This window comes from Protopterus annectens, chromosome 9.part0 (genome assembly GCF_019279795.1).
Source record: "Protopterus annectens isolate FY-2018-M chromosome 9.part0, PAN1.0, whole genome shotgun sequence".
Classification (NCBI taxonomy): domain Eukaryota; kingdom Metazoa; phylum Chordata; order Ceratodontiformes; family Protopteridae; genus Protopterus; species Protopterus annectens.
Window position 1 is genome coordinate 1,622,467,200 of NC_056743.1, and position 22,500 is coordinate 1,622,489,699.

General features: G+C 37.6%; 1 protein-coding gene across 1 annotated transcript in view; it reads left to right on the top strand.

The window, feature by feature from the left end:
- The window catches only part of LOC122810731 (tyrosine-protein phosphatase non-receptor type substrate 1-like), a 343,519-nt gene that overhangs the window by 320,956 nt on the left and 63 nt on the right, over nucleotides 1-22,500 (top strand). The window contains exon 2 of the mRNA XM_044082295.1: nucleotides 22,187-22,500. This exon is cut by the window's right edge and continues 63 nt beyond it. Coding sequence (XP_043938230.1) covers nucleotides 22,187-22,500 — 314 coding nt within the window. The remainder of the gene's footprint in view (nucleotides 1-22,186) is intronic.

Sequence of the window (22,500 nt, forward strand, 5' to 3'; positions counted from 1 at the left end):
TCAAAATTACAGATAGTGTCACACAAAATGTTTTTTATTTGCTGCAGAATGTGCATTAAAATAAGTTTAATAAAAGAAAGAAGAGCTAAAAGATGATCATAATAGATATTTTATTGACAGGCAAGTTCCTTAGCAGCACAAGAACACGGATTAAGGCTCGGCAAGCTAATGCCTTGCAGGTGTGCCTCATTAGAAGAAGTGGTCAGTCAGTAATGTGAATGAACATCAGACTTTGAAAGAGTGTGTCAAAACAAGCAATTCTTATAACTACGTTTAAGTTAAACTCACTGTGAAGCATGATTGAACCTTGCTCAACATATTAGCCAGATCATCTCAAATTTATGTAAGGCCAGAGAAACAAAGTAGAAATGGAAGACTTTTTTGTTTGTTTTCAAGTCTCCTATTTTAGGACTATTGCAGTGAAAATAGTTCCTTTTTAGTGCAAGGAAAAATACCAGTTTACTTCATTCTAGGATTTTAGCATACCTACTTCCCTCCATTTACTATTATCAAAAATAGCCAAAAATTATCTTTCAGCATGAATTAAGAATGCAGCTCACTGGTACATAATACCACTGTTTTTCCCAACACCAGATGTGGTATTTTGAAACAAACTCTAAGTAATTAAAAGAATGGCATTATTTAGCTCAAAAGTTGCTCTGTTTCAGGCTGCAAAGCAAATTTTGAAAATGACTATATCCTGAAGATCAAGAAAAATATGTGAGTATAATTTTTTCTACATTTGAGTAAAAAAATAAAAAAATCTTCCCAAAAATAAAAATAAAAAACACAGCCAACTCCTGGCACAGCAAAAATGATTTTTATAGGTTCCAAATTAATGCATTTCTCACCTATATCATCAGACTCTATGTCTATGATTATACAGTTAATCTAATGTGTCCATTTCAAGGTAATTAGAAATATCCTTCCTTTCTGAGAATCCTTCTTCATGCATGAGGACATACCTCTGACTGAAAAGTAATGACAGTCTCCCCTCAAACTCTATAAATGCCGATGGTCTAACACGAGGCAACATGTCTTCCCCTTAAGACTCTAGCAAACCTGCCATAGCTTGGACACACCCCTTTTCTATGAATGAATATATCGCAAAAATGGCTTCATCCTGACTCATTAACTAAACATATAGGAAATTCTGATTTAGTTAACATTTAACGTGTCTTACAACATATTTGCAGCACAGAATGGAATTAGGAAGCCTGTAAAGCCAGTATACTTAGATATATAGCATTTCCTATATTTGAACTGCCTACAGTTTTCACTACCTTAACACCTGCATAAGCTATACAAAAACTTGACCTCTTTATGTACAGCATAATAAATTACATTTAGTTAATATAAAAAAGGTACTAAGGAAATGTTTTAATAAAAGACTTGCCTTATTTGATCTGTTCACATGGTATACCATATATGATATAGATATATATATATATATATATATATATATATATATATATATATATATATATATATATATATATATATATATATATATGGGTCCCCTACTATTTACCGAAACGCCGATTCGCCGACAAAGAAATCACCGACACCAAACGACCGACAACGCAGTTGACCGACACGCTGGAATCCCGACAGCCGGAAGACCGACAAGGGGAATGTGTAAGCGACCTGGTAAGTATGCGATAGTGAGGGATTTAGGAGTAGGGAGCGGACAGGTAAGTGTGCAATAGTGAGGGATGTAGGGTTAGGGTGTGTGATAGGTGAGTGTGCGGTAGTGTCGGAGCTTGGGGTTAGGGGTGGGTAAGTGAGTTAGGGTTAGGGTGCAGGTAGGGAGAGTGTGCGGTAGTGTCAGAGCTTGGGGTTAGGGGTGGGTAAGTGAGTTAGGGTTAGGGTGCAGGTAGGGAGAGTGTGCGGTAGTGTCGGAGCTTGGGGTTAGGGGTGGGTAAGTGAGTTAGGGTTAGGGTGCAGGTAGGGAGAGTGTGCGGTAGTGTCGGACCTTAGGGTTAGGGTTTGGGTTAGGGCTAGTGGATATGTCCTGTAGTGTACTTTGTCGTTTATGTGTAGTGTGTCGGTGTTATGGTGTTCGGTGTTATGGTGTTCGGTGTTTTGCGTTGTCGGTACTTTTTGTTGTCGGTCGTTTGGTGTCGGTGATTTCTTTGTCAGCGAATCGGCGTTTCGGTAAATAGTAGGGGACCCATATATATATATATATATATATATATATATATAAAACTTATTTATAAAAAGAGAAGAAAAGATTCATGCAAATGTAAGGGAACATGACTCAGAGCTAGAGAACATTAAGATTGTATGGTTATATCACCTATCTAATGAGTTGGATGAAATATTGCCGGTATATATCAGTGAATAACTAGAAGCTGATTCAGTGGATTTAATAAAACATTACTGAGTCATAGTGGGATCCATGAATATGTTACATGGGATTCTTAGGACTATTATCTCAACAGAAATCACATGATAGATTTACTACAATGGATGTTTGTCATGCATTTGCACTGTGACAGATAAATTATTATTCATCTGAGAGATGGAATGTGCTGAGAACCAAATGTCAGAGGGTCTGTAATACACGTGGTGTGTCATAAGTAGTGTTCCCTTACATGAGGTTTATTCAGCAGTTTATATACATACACGCACACACACACACACACACACACACACACACACACACACACACACACACACACACACACACACACATATATGTATCAAACATTTCTTTAAAACACACACGCTTACACACACACACACACATACACACACAAATATATATATATATATATATATATATATATATATATATATATATATATATATATATATATATCAAACATTCTTTAAAACTAAATGCTATACTCTTTTATCTGCACTTATCACCTGAGCCATGTGTTAAAAGTGTATGCCAATTAATGTCTACATTGGTGCAGCCTGACAAGTTGCATGTATTGCTTCTCACAATGAGCTTACATCAGATCTTACATCTTTGAGCTTTAAATCAAATCTCAACTGTAGTGTTGCTTTCTCTAGTTTGCTCATAAATTGATTTATATTTTTGCAATGTCTAATGGTAAAAGGAGTTTATTTCACTAAATATCAATTCTACAAGGGAAGAATTCTTCCTTGAGATATGAATGAATTAGTTCTGAAGTTGAGGGTCTACCACATTACTTGATTAAAAGTAATTAGAAATCAAGTAATTTAATTCTCATTATTTATCTTAAATGTATTAAATTGTCACCAAGAGAAATACTGAATAAAGTGCAGGTGTCCCTATACTGTTAAGTTAATCCAGAAATATTTATCTACTTATGTAGTTATTGATCTTTTGTTGACTGGTTAGTTACACAGGCTAGTGGCCTCTTTTCATGGGAGACTGAAGGTGGTATTTATGCTACTAGGGGAAATTTGGCCAGAGGGAATTTTCTCTGCTCCTTTCATGATCCTTGAATAGATGCAACAGGCCGAAGGCTGGTTGCTTTTTTGGGATCTGAAGAGATGGTGGATACAACTCTTTCCTTTGGTACACTGTTGTTTAAAATTCTGATAGATTAGTACACTTTTTTTTATATTCAGTAGCCTACCACCTGCTCCAAGATGACTATCTATTTCCTCATACAAGCAGTGTCTCTATAAGCATCCATACTAGTAATGTAAATCTGCATCAATAAATAAGCAATATTCACTGGAGGAGTAGATCTCAGTTCAGTTTATCCCCAGTTTCTGGAATAAGTTATAACTACATGACAAACATTCTATTACTTTTGACTACCTTTAAGGCTAGTTTTGATCACTAATTGGGTAGACACAAATTTGCACTACTGGTGTCATGTACTGCCCTAATCAAACTGGTAGGTCAGCCCTGTGCAGCTTGTGAGGTGAGCACTATTAACTGCTTGCAAAGGGTGGAAAAATGTTTAAGAGTATCCAGTTAAACATGTATATGACTAAGCATCTTATGGTCCTCATGACTGCTTACCTAGTATTGTTCCTACACTGCTATCCTCCTATCATGAACCTGAGCTGTACCAATACCCACACAAAGGTCCATTCAAACAACTTACTACACTCTCAGAAATAATAATAATGCTTTGGCTTTAAATAGTTTCTGTTTTGAACTAGATGCAGGTGAGAGAGTATTTTCTAAAATAAGTCCTATACCATAAAATAAAATTCCACAAAATGTAATAAATCAACAAAATACAAACATCAAAAACAATGCCAAATATTTTCTTGTACACCAAAATGAGTGTAAATGCTTTAAGCACATTAGATGTGTATGGAACATTGGATAAACTGTATTTAATCTCATTTAAAGAATTGTTTGATCTTCTAGCAATTTTGAAATACATTTTATATATATATATATATATATATATATATATATATATATATATATATATATATATACTCCAATGTAATATACAAATTGTAAGTACATTCTAGTCAGTGTAAATGATTGACTCATTCTGCCATTATCACTCTTGCAAATTATTGTACTTTACTAGATCATTGTTCTCCATCTGTCAGTTAACAGTGCCAGACATAGGTTCATAGGTAGGTACTAGGCTATCGGCCCAATGGGCTAAGTAAGCCTAGCCAACAAGGTTCCCTGGCTTACGCCACCCAGAAAAGTTAATTTTCTGTGCCCCTGTTGAGCAAAGCCGCAGAAGTGATCCTCAGAGTGTATTTCCTATTTCCCATCCACTCAGCAAGATTTTTCTTAAAGAGTGCTAATGAGGAACTTTGCTTGGCATAGATGGGTAGCTTGTTCCAGAGTATAGTAAGTCTTTGGGAGATGAATCTATCCCTCCAGCATGTCCTATTTATTGTGGTGACAAGGTGTAGGTCCCTAGAGCGTGTAGCTCTGAGGGATTGGGATTTCTTTAGGTGTAGCATGTCCAACAGCTCTGGGTTTAACATAGCTTTATATGTTAGGCAGAGATCTCCTTGGAGTAGACAATATGCTACAGAGTAAAGCTGGGGTTTTTTGAGATGATCAGTGTAGGGCATCTGTTTGTGGCCAGTAATTCTCTTTGTGAGGTACTTCTGCGGCCTTTCCAGCTGCTGCAGATGTCTTGTGAGGTGCATTCCAAAAGGGGCGTTGTACTCCATAATGGGTCTAATGAGTGCTGAGTAGAGGGGAACAATGACCTCTTTTTTCCTGGATGAGAACCCTTTTGTGATTAGGTGTGCCACATAGAAGGATTTCCTGACTACTGTGGCGATGTGATTATCAAAGGAGAGACTACTGTCTACCTGGGTCCCAAGGTCTCTTATCACAAATTCAGCATTAAGTAGACTGCCATTTATGTGGCAGTTCATGGGTACAGAGTTTTTACCAAAGGGGATGACAATGCACTTTTTGGCATTGAACTTGAGGTCATGCTTCTGACACCAGGCAGCTGTCTTAGTGATGCCCTTCTGCAGGATGTCCACATCATTTGGGGATTCAACTATGGCTCTTAGTTTGCAGTCATCTGCGAACTTAATTAGCCAGAGGCCTTCTGTGTTAGCCTGTACTTCAGAGAAGTAGATACCAAACAGGAGAAGTCCCAGGACTGAACCCTGTGGTGCTCCACTTGTCACTGGTTTGAAGTCAGATTTGGAGTCTGCAACTTTCACAGTGTGGGTTCTGTCAGTGAGCCAGTTGGCAACCCATCTTGTGAGGTAGGGATTTATACCTAGTTTAGTGAGTTTAACAATAACTACAGAATGGGGGATAGTGTTGAAAACCTTGGCAAGGTCAAGATAGGCTATGTGAACCACCTTACCCTCGTCTACGGCTTTGGTGACTGCCTCAAAGAAGTCGATCAGGTTCAGAAGGCATGATCTGCTTTTCACAAACCTGAGCTGGGTGGGGTCCAGAGTTTGGAGGTTACCAATGTCTTTGTTTATGAGTTCCATGATGATACATTCCACGGCCTTGCAGACCAGACTGGTCAGGCTAATAGGGTGATAGTTCCCAGGATCAGTGGTGGCTCCCCCTTTGTGGAGTGGGATAACTGCTGCTGTGTACCATTCAGTGGGCACAAAGTCGGATGTGAGACTATGATTGAACATGGTGCTTATGTGGGGAGCCAGTTCGTTCTAAAGTTCATGTAAAACGCAGCCTGGGATGTTGTCTGGTCCCATGGATGCTGTCTGTTTGGTTTTAGAGAGTGCAGCTTTTACCTGCATAGATGTGATTACAGGGACTCATCATTCTTCCTGTATAGATATGGGCCCTTTAGGGGGTGAGAGGGGGGTAAAGTTAGCACTGAACTTATCTGCCAGGATGTTGGCAATATCAGTTGGTTCTGTAATTTTTGTGCCGTTGTGCTGTAACTCATTGCAGATTTGGATGTTGCCATTGAAATTCTTGACATAGCTATAGAATGCTTTGTGGCTGCCCTTACAATCAGTGGTAATTTTGTTTTCATAGCTAGCTTTGGAAGATCTCAGCTTCTTACTGAGGCTGACCAGGGAGCTCCTCCACTCATGAGATTTTACTCTCTTTTGCAACAGTTTCCTCCTTCTGTTGTAGAGTTTGTTTATGCCAGGGGAGCACCAGATTGGCTTCCTTTTTTTGGAGGATAGCATCTTGGTTCTGTTTGGGATAGCAGGATCCATCCACTCGTATAAGTACATGGATCATGCACTTACACAAGTGCATGGATTGTGCTATCCATGCACTCGTGTAAGTGCTTATAGAGTGCATTTGTGTAGGATTCAGCAGTTGTAACTGTATTGTTTATCTGCACGGGTGTCATGAAGTTCACCACTTCTGTCTTAAGAAGCATGAAGTTGGCTTTGGAGAAATTTTTTACTGTGGTTTCTTTAATGGGGGTGGGATGTGGATATCAAGGGTGATTAGCTTATGGTCGGATCTGACCAACAAGGAGTTGACTTCCAGTGTGGAACATGGGTCACTCATGTTGGTAATGACTAGGCCTAGGATATTGTTGCCCCTGGTGGGGGTGTGGATAAGTTGATCCAGGACATTGGAATTTATGAATTCCAGAAAGCGTTGAGTGAAGGAGGTGGTACATGAGTAGTTTTCTAGTTAATGGTGGAGTAGTTGAAATCCCCCATTATTAGGGTGTTTGGTTGAACCCTAATATTTTCCAGTATATCAAGAAAAGAGGAGTGGGATTACTGGGGCATGGTGGGGGATCTGTAGCAAGCTACAATTTTGGATTGCAGTTTTGCCCAGAGTTAGTTGCACTTGGATAACCTTGGATGCATTATGCTGCGCAACTAGCCTGGAGGTGTGGATATCCTTAATGAATATGGACACATTTCCACCTGTGGTGTTCTGGTCCAGGTTAGATGGCCGAAAAGTGTGTTATGAGTTATAGCCTCGTAATGCAGGGGTGCTCTCTAGAGCCTTGAACCAGGTCTCAGTCACTGCACAGATATCGATGTTCTCCATTTTAAGGAGTACCTTGAGTGAGTACATTTTGAGATTTAGACTTCTAGCGCTGAGTAGCATTACCCTCAGTTTTTGCTTGCCTGTTCCTGTTACGGTGGTAAATTTGTCATTTGAACCTTGCCTAAAAAAGGCACTATAGTGGCAGCAAGTCCCTTAGCCAGTATCCGGAATCCGAGGTGCAACAGGTGCAGGCCATCTCTGGTAAAGCATCGTAGTCTGTCAACCATGTCGTCCCAGGCAGACAGATACTGGATCCACTTAGAATGACACCAGAAGCTTAGCCAATTGTTGAAGTCAATCATTTTGTCCTTGTACTGCGGTATCATTCTGGGTGATGGCAGGATGCTACTCAGGGCTAGGGTCATATCTGCCTGGGCTACAAGATCGGAGAGCTCTTCCTTGTCTCTTTTCATGTAGTCCAGGGAGGTACATCTCAGGTCATTCACGACAACATGGACAATGACAGAGTCATATTTGTACTTGTTGTGGAGTTAGAGTTTCATACTTCATACTGTGCGGAAACTACACTGCAGTGATGGATCCATTGCTCTATTAACCTTTCAAGTGACTCAGAGTCACATATTTTAAAATTCTCACTTGTGCTGTCTAGTGTTCCTCCCAACTCTGTCTTGGATTCAATTCACCACAAATGTACACTCCCCCCATTTCCCTTAACTTCATTATAAAAATAAACCCTTACTACACAAACTTGTGAGTGAGTACAGAGGCTTACTTATATCATGGGTACAGGTTTCAAAGCCTTTTACCCTTCTCCTTTCTATTGTAATTTTATTTTTTTTTTTTCCTTAAAAATGTAGGTAATATTATCCCTGGTGTCTAGTGGTGGTACAGAATAGTAACACTTGTAAAGTGTAAGGGTGCAGAGCTTGAATTTATATTAGTGCCTTTAAAAGGGTTCTCATCCAGGAAAAAAGAGGTCATTGTTCCCCTCTACTTGTCACTCATTAGACCCATTATAGAGTATAACGCCCCTTTTGGAATGTACCTCACAAGACATCTCCAGCAGCTGGAAAGGCCACAGAAGTACCTCACAAAGAGGATTACTGGCCTCAAACAAATGCCCTACACTGACCGCCTGAAAAAACTCCAGTTTTACTCCATAGCATATTGCCTACTCCGAGGTGATCTCTGCCCAACATATAAAGCTATGTCAAACCCAGAGCTGTTGGACATGCTACACCTAAAGAAATCCCAGCCACTCCAAGCTACACACCCTAGGGACCTAAACCTTGTCACCACAATAAACAGGACATGCTGGAGGGATAGATTCCTGTCCCAGAGACTTCCCATACTCTGGAATAAGCAACCCATCTATGTCAAGCAAAGTTCCTCATTAGCACTGTTCAAGAAAAATCTTGATGAGTGGATGGGAAATAGGAAATACACCCCGGGGATCACTTCTGTGTCTCTCCTCGACAGATGAACCTATAAGACATGCTATTGATAGTATCCCTGGTTTCTAGTATTTCCGAGTCCAACCCACTTTTTTTTTTTTTTTTGCATGTGTCTTTCATGCAATATGTGGAGTATCCTAGATGTCCACTGTTTCCTTCTCTGAGCCATGTAATTGAAGTTCTCCTTGGAGGCTACTGACCCCCATCCCACTACTGCAGGCTTTGCTTGTTAGTCAAAGATTTGGTGGAAGTATGACCCCCACGCCAACCCACCATCCACATACACACTCTCACACTCACACACACACACACACACACACACACACACACACACACACACACACACACACACACACACTTGCACGCACGCACACACACACACACACACACACACACACACGCACGCACGCACACACACACACACACACACACACACACACACGCACACACACACACACACACACACACACACACACACGCACGCACGCACACACACACACACACATGCACGCACGCACGCACACACACACACACACACACACACACACACACACACACGCACGCACACACACACACACACACACACACACACACACACACACACTCCCCATACTGCTATTTCCCAGCCGGACATACACTCACATATGTAGCCCCTCACACTTACTCATGCACACAAACCCTAACACTACCTGACCACTAAACTTGCCAGTACCTACTTCTGCCATATGCAAAAGTGATGTAGTAGGGCTGTCTCTTGAATTTAAAAACATTACTGTGAAGTGTATACCTCTTGAACACCTCACTGTAACATTTTTTGTTTGAACCATAGTCATTTAGTAGACAGGTTTGAAATGAAAGCTGAAGAATTGAAGCCAGCTGCTGGAGTATTTTCTAGAACACCTTGTGAATTAAATTTGATTCTGTTTTGGAAATATTCTAGATTTTGAACTAATTCTGTGTAATTTTTGAACAAGGTAAATGATAATTATCAAAAGTATACAGTACATACACTACATTAGAAATAAATGAGTGTAAGGAGTACATTTCCCAGAAATCCCTTGGCATTATTTGTTACATTCTTAATATGACATTTTTTGTCCCATTATTTACTATGAGAAATTACCTTTTTAAAGATGCTGAGGAACACATAACATGACAAGTGTAATCTGGTGGCTTCAGAGCAAGGGGGGGGGGGGGTGTCATAAAGAAACTAAATGGGTGGATCTAACTAAAATGGAGTGTCACTATTACAGCAGGTTAGGGACCTTTACCTACAATCAAACAACAGATGCGGTCATTCGTTTTGATCCACAGTCTGCTTCAATTGTGCACCACTGACTATAGCTAATTTACTGACTATGTACACATCACATGTCTGACTCTAATCAACAAAGACAGCCTTTGGTTACACATCACATGTCTGACTCTAATCAACAAAGACAGCCTTTGGTGAAATAGAGCCAAAGGACTCCAAGGCCCCTTTGCTGCACACCAGTCTTTCTGTACTTTTCCGGTGCTCTTCCCCTGTTTTTCCCTCATTTTGACCCTAGACTATACAGATAACTTCTTCCTTACTTTTTCATACTTTGTGGGGGGATGATGGCTGCATTGACATCAGGGAACAGTGGGGTTTTCTCCATACAAAAAAAAAAAAGAGAGAGAGCGAATTGTTATCTCTGAAGTCATTGTTTCAGTGTCCAAGTTACCAGATCATTTTTACATACTTGAAGTTAGGAAAGTTGTCATGTTGGAAAGACAAAGCACCAACAACTTCATGAGTAAAGTTTTTGCAGTAATATAATCCATCATAATATCAATAGTAACTCATAATTTACATATATATAGCCAACAAAGCAACCGTCAACAGTCCACTATATATGCATATATGTGTGTGTATGTGTGTATATACTTGCATAGATAATATATCTATACCTATATCTATCTATCTAGTTGTGTACCAGGCAGTTATTTATGCAAACAATGGTCTACGTTGAATAGCTAAACAAAAAAAAAGTCACAGCAATTAGATTCAGTTTTATGCCGCCATATGGTGTATACTTTGTTTAGCCAATCAAAAAAAAAAAAAAAAAGAAAGCAAATGGTGCAGAATGTGGATTCTGTATTATATAACAGTGAGAAGCTGAATGTGTGCAATGGGAAAAAAAGATATGTAAGGAATTTAAGTTAGTTTTATGCTGGCAATGGTGTTTCAATTTCTGCTGCATTATCTGGAAAACAGAAAAAAAGGGATGAGTTTGTTTATTTAACATTTGTTTACTGGGAAAGTCTGTCTTGGAAAAAGACAATTTTCAGCAGAGGCCTGGGGAGAAACAGTCCACACACATGGCCTTGTAATATGGGAGGAAACCCACTCAAATGGAAGGAGGACATGCAGACCCTACACACAAGGCATCTCAGCTGAGAATCAAACCATCAAACCTCTTGCTGTAAGATGAAAAGAATAACCACTGCACCATCCGTTCTATTGTGTTATCCCTGTTTTTCAGGCTATTTCATGTGCTAAAATCATATTCTCAGCAGAAGACAACAGGAGAAAAAAATGCAAAAAAGATTTGCACCAAGACACATACGCAAATATTATACAGTGATAGTTGTAACAAAATAATTAATGAAAAACAGTAACAACTGTAAATGTGTATATCTACTGTTTATCAACCTCCAGTTAAGTGATATCCGCAACATCATACCTGGAAAGTTGTTGGTTTGATCAGTTGATGTGAAATTCAGCAAAGAGTGAGAGGATGAAGTTATGTTTTATCTCACTTTCTCCCTTTTCTTTGAGTTTCTGTGACTTTAAAATTAGTAGACAGGCATTATGCAGTTTTGCTGGACTTGCTTTCATATTGAGGAATGCAGGGGCTTCCCCTCAAAAAAAATCTGTATATTTTTTGACCTTTGGAGCATCATTCATTTGAGCTTATAACTCCCAGGAACTTTGATATTTTGCAGTGGGTTAGTCATTTTAATTAACTGGGAAACATTTCTTCATAATCCCTGTAAATGTGAAGAGTTTGTGATTTATAGTTATTCAATTACTCATGTTACAAAAAAAAGCTTTTTGCTGCATGAAAGTTAGTTTTTTATCAAATAACTTGACAATATTGTCTTTCCCCTTATAGAAATCTTCACAAAGGTCATGTATTGACCACTACTCTGCATCCCTGAATGGGAAATTAAACATCTCCAAGTTCATCAGGTTTTCTTATCATTCCAATGACATGCATCTGGAGCGTTTCTCCCCAGGCTTCTACTGAAAATAGGCTCTGTCCTAGTTGGACTTTCCCAGTCAACAAATGTTTATTTATTTATTTTTATTTTACAGCTGTTGACCGGGATAGTCCGACTGGATGCATATCCATTTTTCAGCGGAGGCCCGGGGAGAAAAGCTCCAAGGGTAAGCAGATACAACATTACATAATACCCAGCATTACATAATACAAACAGACTATTTACAGAGATTACATAGGTAAGCAAGTTAAACAAGTTCCACAGGTTAGAGTTAATCCCGAGTAAGTCAGGATTAAATTAAATTACACAGTAAACTGGTTAACAGATTTTTACACATTCTAGAGAGAGTTAGCCAGGCCTGATACAGTGACATAGCCAGTTAAGTGACAAATGTTGTTTGAGTCTAGTTTTAAATAGACCTAAGGTGGAAAGTAAGGTAATATCAACTGGAAGAGAGTTCCAGGATCTACTTACAGAGTTTGCAAACAGAGAGTCACCGGCTGTGTTATTAATTTTGCTAGTCTGAATTAGTAGTTTGTTAGAGGATCGAAGCGGTCTAGGATTGTTATAGGGGGTGATAATATTTTTAAGTGCAGGAGTATTGTTCGGATTATAGAGGATTTTATAGGCCATAATCAACTGGTTATATTGGATTAGGCTGGGTAGTTCAAGCCACCCAAGCTGATTTAGATTGATGCAATGATATGTCCTAAATGGCAGCCCAGTGGCAAACCTGGCAATGTGGTTGTAGCAAATTGAGAGTTTGTTAAGGACAGTCTTGTTTAAATTTGAGAGTAGAGGGGATGCATACAGAAGGGTTGAAAGAAGGTGAGAGTGAGCTATGGCAATTTTAGCTGGAGGGGTTAGGAAGGCTTTTATTCTGTAAAGTGACCCTAGTTTTTATTGATGGTTTTGATAGTTTAGTTAACATGCAGGTCGAATTTTAGATTATTATCTATGATGACACCTAATAGTTTTGTAGAGGGGTCAGGAGAGATTATTGTGCCATCATTTGAATTTATGGTAAAGGTGAAAGCAGTAGACCTACGTGTTGGTGAAAATAACAGCATTTTAGTTTTTTTGGGGTTTAGGATAAGACAACGTTCAGAAAGCCAGTTTTCTATTGTATTAAAGGTGGTCTGGGTAGCTGACCATAACTCTATTGGAAATGTGGCCAAGCAAATCAGAGTAGAATCATCAGCATATTGGATACAGCTGACTTTTGGGATGACAGTATAAAGGTCGTTAATGAAGATGGAGAACAGCAAGGGCCCTAGTATAGAGCCTTGTGGTACTCCAAGGGTGTTAGGTAGAAGGTTAGAGAGTTTGTTCTGCCAGAGGACAGCCTGCTGTCGACCATTCAGGTAGGATTGAAACCATTGAAGGGCTCTAGTATGTAGACAGTATGTTTGCAGGGTGTGGATTAAAAGTTGGTGATCAACCATATCGAATGCCTTGGAAAGATCCAAGAAGAGGGCTGAGGATATATAATTATTGTTGTGATTATGGTTTATGGTGTTGGTAAAGGCTAGGAGGGCTGAGGTAGTGCTGTGATGAGGACGGAAACCATGCTGAGTGTCTGCCATAAGATGATTCTGGATTAGGTGGTGCATGAGTTGTCTATGAATACATTTTTCCATAATCTTTGCAAGTGGAGAGAGTATAGCTTTTGGCCTATAATTGGAGAATTCAGTAGAGCTGCCTCCTTTGTGAAGTGGGATTACATAGGATATTTTCCAGATGGTGGGAATTTTAGCTTCTACTATGGTTCGATTGATTAGTATTGAGACAGGGTAAACAATAGCATCAGCTGATTTTTGCAGGTACCCGGCAGGGAGTTGATCAGTAGAAAGTGTAGTGGGTTTTAATTTTTTGATCAAGATACGGATAAGTGAAGTGGCGACTGGTTGGAAGCTGAATGCGGGTAGGTTTCTAGGGGTGCTACTTTCAGGACCAGGGGAGCTAGGAGGTAGTTGGCTAGCTAGGGCTTGAATTATCTCAGTAAGGAATCAGTTAAAACTATCAGAAACATCTTCAGGGATTTTATCAATAGTAGCAGCAGGGATTGGGGTTGAAGTTTGTCCAGGATGTTAAATAAAAATAAAATAAATAAATGCAAAGACTAAAAGGAGTGCAAATGTATTGCCAATGTAAAGTGGTCTCGAAAGCAGAAGAAACTAGTATGATATTATTTGACTACTACTCAGTTACTGAGCTCTGTGCTGCCAAGGGTTCTCCTGTACAAACACATGCTTCTATCATTAGATACACACAAGTGTCTACAGAGAAGAAACTACAGCAAAAAATGAAACATTTTATATAAAGATGGTGGCAAACCTGAGAAAAAGTATCAGAAATAATAAGTCTTTAAACAGTTAAGAAATGCCACCAAGAAAGATACTCTTAGAGACAAAAAAGTCTTTTATCTTCACCTCCAACAAACCAGTCAACAAACTCCACATAAATTCTGGTCAGGGATAAACAAACTTCTTCAACCAGGACATTCGACTACTCCTGCCCCATTAGGCTTCAACCACAATAATTCCAACCAGATCCCTGATGCCTTTAATAAATATTTTACAGAAGCCATTCAAACCCTAGACAATTCTTTACCTCCATCTACTGCTTCCCAACCAAATACCTCCAAAACTTCATCTCATACCTTTCATATACAACCTGTTCCTACATCTCTTATTCATAAGCTACTTAAGAAACTGAAACATTGCACCCCATCTGCCGACCGACTCCCATCTGAATACCTACAAATTGCTGCAAATGCTATAGACTACCCCATATCTATACTTATTAACAGGACTATCTCTGAAGGCAAAATCCCTACCATATGGAAAGTATCTCACATAATCCCTCTACATAAAGGTGGATCTCCTATTGAGCTTTCTAACTTTCGCCCTATTGCCTTACTCTCCCCATTAGCTAAAATAATGGAAAAATGTATTCACAAACAACTACTCAACCACCTACTACAAAATAACTTACTAGCCAACTGTCAACATGGCTTCAGACCATTCCATAGCACAACGACTGCCCTTCTATCCTTCACTGACTCTATAAATAAAAATCGTAACAATAACTCCTTTTCCTCTGCGCCATTTATAGACCTGTCAAAAGCCTTTGATATGGTTAACCATAACTTACTTCTAGACAAACTAAAGTATCATTCTCTTGATCCACTAGTATTACAGTGGTTTAGGTGTTATCTTCAAAACAGGCAGCAACAAGTGCTTTGGGATAACAATCCGTCTTCATTACTTCCAGTAAATATTGGAGTCCCACAAGGCTCTATCTTAGGTCCCCTTCTTTTTTCCTTATTTATTAACGACCTCCACATGAACATACCTCAAGCCACCTGCATTCAATATGCAGATGACTCAACCTTAGTCTGTACTGCTAAGAACGTAGCCTCCCTCCAGTCCCTCACCCAAACTGTTTTCCAAAATGTTGAAAAATGGTTTATGCAACATTGCCTCCTCCTTAATCCCAAAAAAACAAAACTACTACTCTTTACTCCAACTCATAAATCATCCACACCATTCTCCGCCATAACCTCTAACAATGCTACCAACATAACCCCAGATACTACCACCCGCCTACTAGGTGTTACAATTGACAATCGTCTTAATTATGATGACCATATTAACGCCACCATAAATTCTGTTAACAAAAAACTTGGTACTCTCTATAGAATTAAACCCTTCCTTACGCCCTCAACCAGGAAAACCATTGCCCAGACCCACCTCATCTCTACCCTTTTCTATGCCTCTGCTATATATACTAACCTATCAAAAAACAACATCACCAAACTTTCTACCTGTTACAATAGCATAGCTAGATTCATTACATGTACTCCCTTCAAAACTCACCACTGTCTTAACCTCAAACAACTAGGATGGCTAGAATTGCATAACCACATACTCTAGTTACTTATCACTCAAAAGATCCTATACCACCCCAATGATACCCCTATCCTCACTAATCTGATTTCACCTTATAAAAATCTAGCTACACTACGTTCTGCTAATAAACTCCTGGTCTCCTTGATTAAATCTAACAACAAAGCTGGCGACTCACTGTTCTCAAACACTATAGGTAAAAACTGGAATCAGCTCCCTCCTGTACTTTCTAACCTAGCTTCTACTTCTCTATTCAAAAAACATATTAAAGAACATCTTAAAACTCAATGGCTTTGTCCTTGTGCTAACCCAGACTGAAATCTTTTCCCCTCCTACTCATACCCTTTCCCCACTCCCCTAACTTAGGCCTCCAACCTAGGCCTCTAAATCTTGTTACTTTTTTTTTTTCATAGTAAGAGAATAAATTATAAATACTTTACTCTGTTGTGCAATACCTGTTTTGTTTTACTTAGTTTAACTTTTAGCATAATGTCTATCCTATAATTTTATTACTATATTATTTCTTTTAACCAATGCTACCACTGTACTGTTTTCATACATGTCTTTGTTATATGTTGTTAACTTTGTTCACTGTTCATGCTGGAGCTTTTCTCCCTGGACCTCTACTGAAAATGGACAAATATCCAGTTAGACTAGCCCGGTCAACAAATGTAAGATAAAAAATAAATAAATAAGTGCTACAAATGTGAATCTGTTTTTAATTCACAGTTATGTAAATGCTATGATACTGACGTAATGTTCAATTGTACAATTAGCATGTCAACAAGTCTGAAGAACCAGTAAAGGTTTCTTTTAATTCATCCCAGGTGATGTTAATAGAAACGGTTATATTTTTCACATTGTAGTTCATTGAACAGCAACTCATATTTCCAACAGTCTAGTGCAAAATAAGTCTAAAATGAAAGTCTGTTTACATGCATGTGGGGTGTTCTAAACTCTATAATCTCCACTAGCACTGTATATAAAGGATTTTGATTAGGTTTCCAGTCATAATCAACTTGGTATATATTCAGTACATGAATGTCAAGAAATTCATCTCAAGAGTGAATTAAAAAGTCATTAACAAAGTTGTCTTTTTCCTGAATTCAGAGCAGAATTGTACTGCTCCATGTATTACACAGAGGATTATGATCGGGTCTGTTATCATATCCAACCTATTAGGTGTTTGAGCCATGAATATCAAGAAATTCACAACAAATCTTGGAAGTCTAATCTTGACATCTGTGATGAGAACGCATAATGAAAGGTTGCGATCAGTGATATGATTATAATTCTCTGTAGTGCATGCAGATTCATCTGCTCCATTTACTCTCAGTTACAGAAAGAAAGAAAGCAAATAAGTCTAGGGTTGTCATGTGTTTTACCTGCTTTGAAAGTCATTAATGCACTTAGCACTGTCAAGTGGATAGCGTCATACCTCTTAACATCTTTTCTGAAGAATTCTGGACAAATCCGAAACTAATGGGAGACAAAGGATTAAAATCAGGGACAGCTGAACTATATGGAGAGCAGGCAGAAATTAAGTACCCCTATGAAGAACTAACACTTTTAAAAGCTGTTAGGCACTTCCTTTGGCAATCATTTTTAAGTGTGGCAGACTGAAGTTATCATAGCTTTTAAAGCTGTGTTACCTTCTGGTGCTTTTCATTATCAGATGGCACTGTTTGATGTCATGCATGAGACCTGATCTTAATAATTTTCAAGGTGTCCTTAACAAGCTTTTGTTAAGCAAATTTAAACACTGTTAAGATCAGGTCTAGCCCTAGTGTTGCAATTAACAGTTTTTCCAAATTTTGGAATATGGTAACTTGCACTCCATGTACTATATGAGGTTTATGCATAGCTACTGGACCATATAATCCTCCACAGCTCCAAGTAAAAGCTTCAAATAAATTATACACCAAACGACAGCCTCCAAAATCATCCGCCAACTGGTGATGAAATAAAAGTAATTCCTCTTCTTCTTTTTTACTACTGATGGTCTGATTACTAACATTTAAATGTGAAATATGCACCCTTTGATGAGTTACGATGGAGGCATTCCTTAGGAACACTACACAATAAGGAGCTTACCCATTTCTCTTATTCACTTTTGACCCATCAGCATATCCAAATCCAGTGTTTGAGAACTGGCCTAAAGATCATATTACCATCCAGCCTAAGTGGTACAGAGTTGTCTGTTGAATTTTGTGCTTGAATTATTATGAAACCTTTAATCTATTTTTACATATTTATCATCCTTTGATCCAGCTGCAGTGAAGAGTGCACTGAATTCCATCATTTCATAGTGACCTTCCATTCCGGAAGGGATATGGTAAATAAAATAAGGGTTATGACTGTACTCATTTGATCTGTTATTCAGACATAAAAAGAATGTGCTCCTGAAAATCACTTAAAAATATGCAAACATGTAAGATGTAGAAGTTATGCTATGTTAAGCATGTTGTAATATAAAGAATGTTTCTTCCACTAATTGTACACTATATTTAGCAAATTTCCATACTTATGGCCTTCTCTGTTTTCAACAGGATCCAATGTAATGTGTAACTAGAAAAAAAAAATATATATATATATATATATATATATATATATATATATACTTAAATAAATTGCCTGAGCACAATTCACTGAAAGCTCACTTCACTGAATTTCACCTGTTTCAAATGTTGTAAAGCATAGACATGGATTCTTACAAGTCAAATGAATAACTCTCTCCAGAAAATAATATATACCCAAACTATGTGAGGGGCTACACCCCCCCACACCCCAATGTGGAGGGATGTGCCCCCCCCACAACTCCTAACTATATATGCTAACTCCAGGATTGCACTACAGTGGAGAATAGAACATATACCTGTTTAGACAAAATGAGTTTCAGTCAAATGTGTTTTCAGACAAAGCACATGACCTTAAAGATTAGTTAGCTGGAATAAAGCAGTCTGGCACAGGTTCATTAAATAAACAGGAATGATTAGGTAACAAAGACTTTTTTTTTTTTATCAGGAACCAGACTGAGACCTCTGGAGATTGCCATAATACCATATGATAAGAATAATAATATTAATTTATTAACCAGTAGGCCCACTGGACTCACACTTCCTTTTTAGAGGCCATGCAGGAGCAATGTCTGGTTAACATTAAGTTCACACAGAGGCAAAGGATAGTTATGCCCTTTATTACTTGAATTACAGATCACAACCTTAACCCCTGTAATAATATACAATTTATACGGAGAAAGCTCCTGATACATATGAAGAAATAGTAAGTTATATAATGAACACCCTTATGATATATCCTGGAGTTAGTATATATAGTTATGGGGTGTGGGGGGGTATAGTCCCCCACATAGGTGGGGATGCAGGGGGTGTAGTCCCCCAGTTAGTTTGAGTACATATTGTCTTCTGGAGACAGTCATTGGTGTTGCAACTATGCATGTCTATTGTTTAAAATGTATTGTTTTGAAGTTTTTGGTAAAATATAATATAAAACAAACAATCCCCCCATAACTATATATACTAACTCCAGGATTGCACTACATTGGAGAAAAGGGCATATACCTTTTACTTCCCTTACAGTACTTTACACAGTGCCATATATACTAAGTTCAGTTCAGTGAAATGAGATTCAGTGAAATGTTTTCAGTAATTTGTGTTTACAGCCATGTGGTCAGGGGTGAATTGAAATTCAGTGAAATGAGATTCAACTAAACAAAGTAGACCCATATATAACATTTTATTAAATTTTATTTAGATAAAATGTATTAGCCATATCATCATATACATTTTTTTCCTTTGAACTCAAATAAAGGTTTGTATGATAACAACATGTAAGTGCCAGTGGACTCTGTTCATACTGCCCGTCCAGACCGTCCCCTCCCATTATGGGGTAGAAACAACTTGGTCAGCATAATCACCTATAAATAAGATTTCCTTAAGTTTCTCTGCTTAGTAGAAACAGTAGACATTCATGCTTTCAAAGCATCATTTCCTAGAGCTGGTGTGGTGAGACTTTTCAAGCAGCAGAAAATACTTTGAATGTTTTTAATTACCAGTGTTGTCATGGATTACTCATAAAATATGCAGATTAGAAAGATAAGGAGTAAATATGCTGGCATGAGTCCAGCTAGATTGTATTAATAACTTAAGTACTCACAGAAATGCTACTCAGTATAACTGTAGTGTAATATGAATTTGTGAGACAAGCATGTGCATTTATTCATTGTATTTTATCTATAGTTTAACATATAAAATTAAAACAAACATTTGTATTACAGTGCAGTGTATTACAGACTTGCTTTGCTTTCACTATTTGACAAAATACATGTACAGACATTGTTAGTTTGCTTGAAACATAAATCTGTGTTGCACTTTTTTTTTATGTGACCCATGCCTGGAGGTGGATTGAACCAGCAAGTGGGTTTTAGCCATGAATCTGCCATGTGTCAGCTTGGATAGTGACTCCTACAAGTTAGGCACATCTAGAAAATATTCATAAATATTTGATCTACATTGACATGCTGCAGAAAATTATTGTAGTCAGTTATATTTCACTATGGGGCAGGTTTGCATAAACACATAAACAACAGGTATAATATATCAGTGAAGTGACAATTGCTACAATTATATCAAAAGTGATCATTGTTAGCTGGTAAAGCTGATATAATATATTTGATGATTTCTTCCTTTTCTGTTTCCTTTGAATTTTCCAGAACATAGTGACATATTCCCCACAAAAATCCATGTTATATAATTTATATTGCATTCTGCTTTGACTTTGATTTTAGCAAAATTACAACAAAGTCAAAGGTTAGAAAATGCAACAACATGTCTATCCATTTAGCCTTATTTTCCGTTATATTACCATATGCATTATGATATGGGAGAGGTTTGTTATATAAACATATTTATACTCATATTTATATTTATATTTATTCATTCATATATTTATAGGTGTAATTTTTACATATATTCATTGAGCAAATGTATTTTATATTTATATCTATTTATTTTTATGTTTGTAGCTATACTTATTATAAGTGCACAGTAGATTATGTGCAAGTTGAATGCAGTTTATAATATGTGTATAATTTGGGGTGGTTACAGACGTTAAGATGAATATGCGGGTAGTGTTTTACACTTTTGTATGTTATTATAGCAATGCATTTCTTGATGTTTTAGATTTTTAGACAGTACATGCAAAATTAAGTAGCTAGCACAGAGTGGTATGCATAAACAAAAATTGCATTTTAGATAATGTAACAGAATTAATTGTACATTTGTTTAGTCTTTGGATGACCAATTCATATTAATTAAATTCTAATGTTTTTAGATTTTTTGTTAATGAATTAATTAGAGGCGGGCAATTAGTGTGCTATTTAAGGCACGTCATATCCTTTGCATAAGTATCTTGATAAAGCCTGATATTTATCAGGCGAAAGCGCTTGATTCATTTCGTTTTATTTATTTGGCATCGACAATAAAGTTTTCAAAGGATTATTTGGTTGTGTCTGCTCTCTGTGGTGTTTCTTCTTATTAGACTTTTGGGACCTAGTTCGTGTTTTTGTAAAATTACAACAAAGTCAAAGGTTAGAAAATGTATTGTCTATGTCTATCCATTGTCTATCCATTTAGCCTTATTTTCCTTTATATTACCATATGCATTATGATATGGGAGAGGTTTGTTATGTGCTTTAACTGCTAAAATATTAAATGTGTGCATGTAATACATAGCAATATTGTCAGAAGGAAAGTGTTAAATTGTTATGCAAAGGTTGATAAAGCTAAAAGAAAACCTGCAACTATTCTATTTAATGTTATTTGTATTGTAGTCATCTGTAACGGTTAAGTCGCATTAATTACAAATGTTATGTTCTTGTTAGCCAACTTCCTTCCAGTTTGACATGACACATGAGCAGGCTGTGAGAATCTGAATCAGGGCATGCATTATACCCAAGCACATTTTATTAACCCATATGTGAACCTAGTCAGAAAGAACAGTTAAACAAGTCTCCTCTTCCCTTATTTTTTGAATCGTTTTGAAAATAGCTCAAACATTAGCTTTTTTATCAGCAGAATATTAATGAACATTATAATCTTTATTTTTGGAAGACTTTTGTAGAATGATTAATAGCCACAGTTCAAATGCATAAACTAAAATGTTTTTAAACTTTATTTTTTCAGGTTCTGATGAATTGACTGTATGGCAGATACCATGTGTTACAGGCATAGAAGGAGAGTCTGTCATAATGAACTGCACTTTATCAAATGAAACTTTAGGACCTGTTAAATGGTACAAGGGGGACAATCGGACACTCATTTACTCACAAATCACAACTACTGAATTATCTCCACGAATAATAAGAGCTGTACCAGACTCTGCAACAAGAAATATCTATCATTCCATCAACATTACAAATATTACTTCGGAAGATGCTGGGATGTATTACTGTATGGTGTTTAATTCAGACAAAGAAACTGTTGCTACATCAGGACTT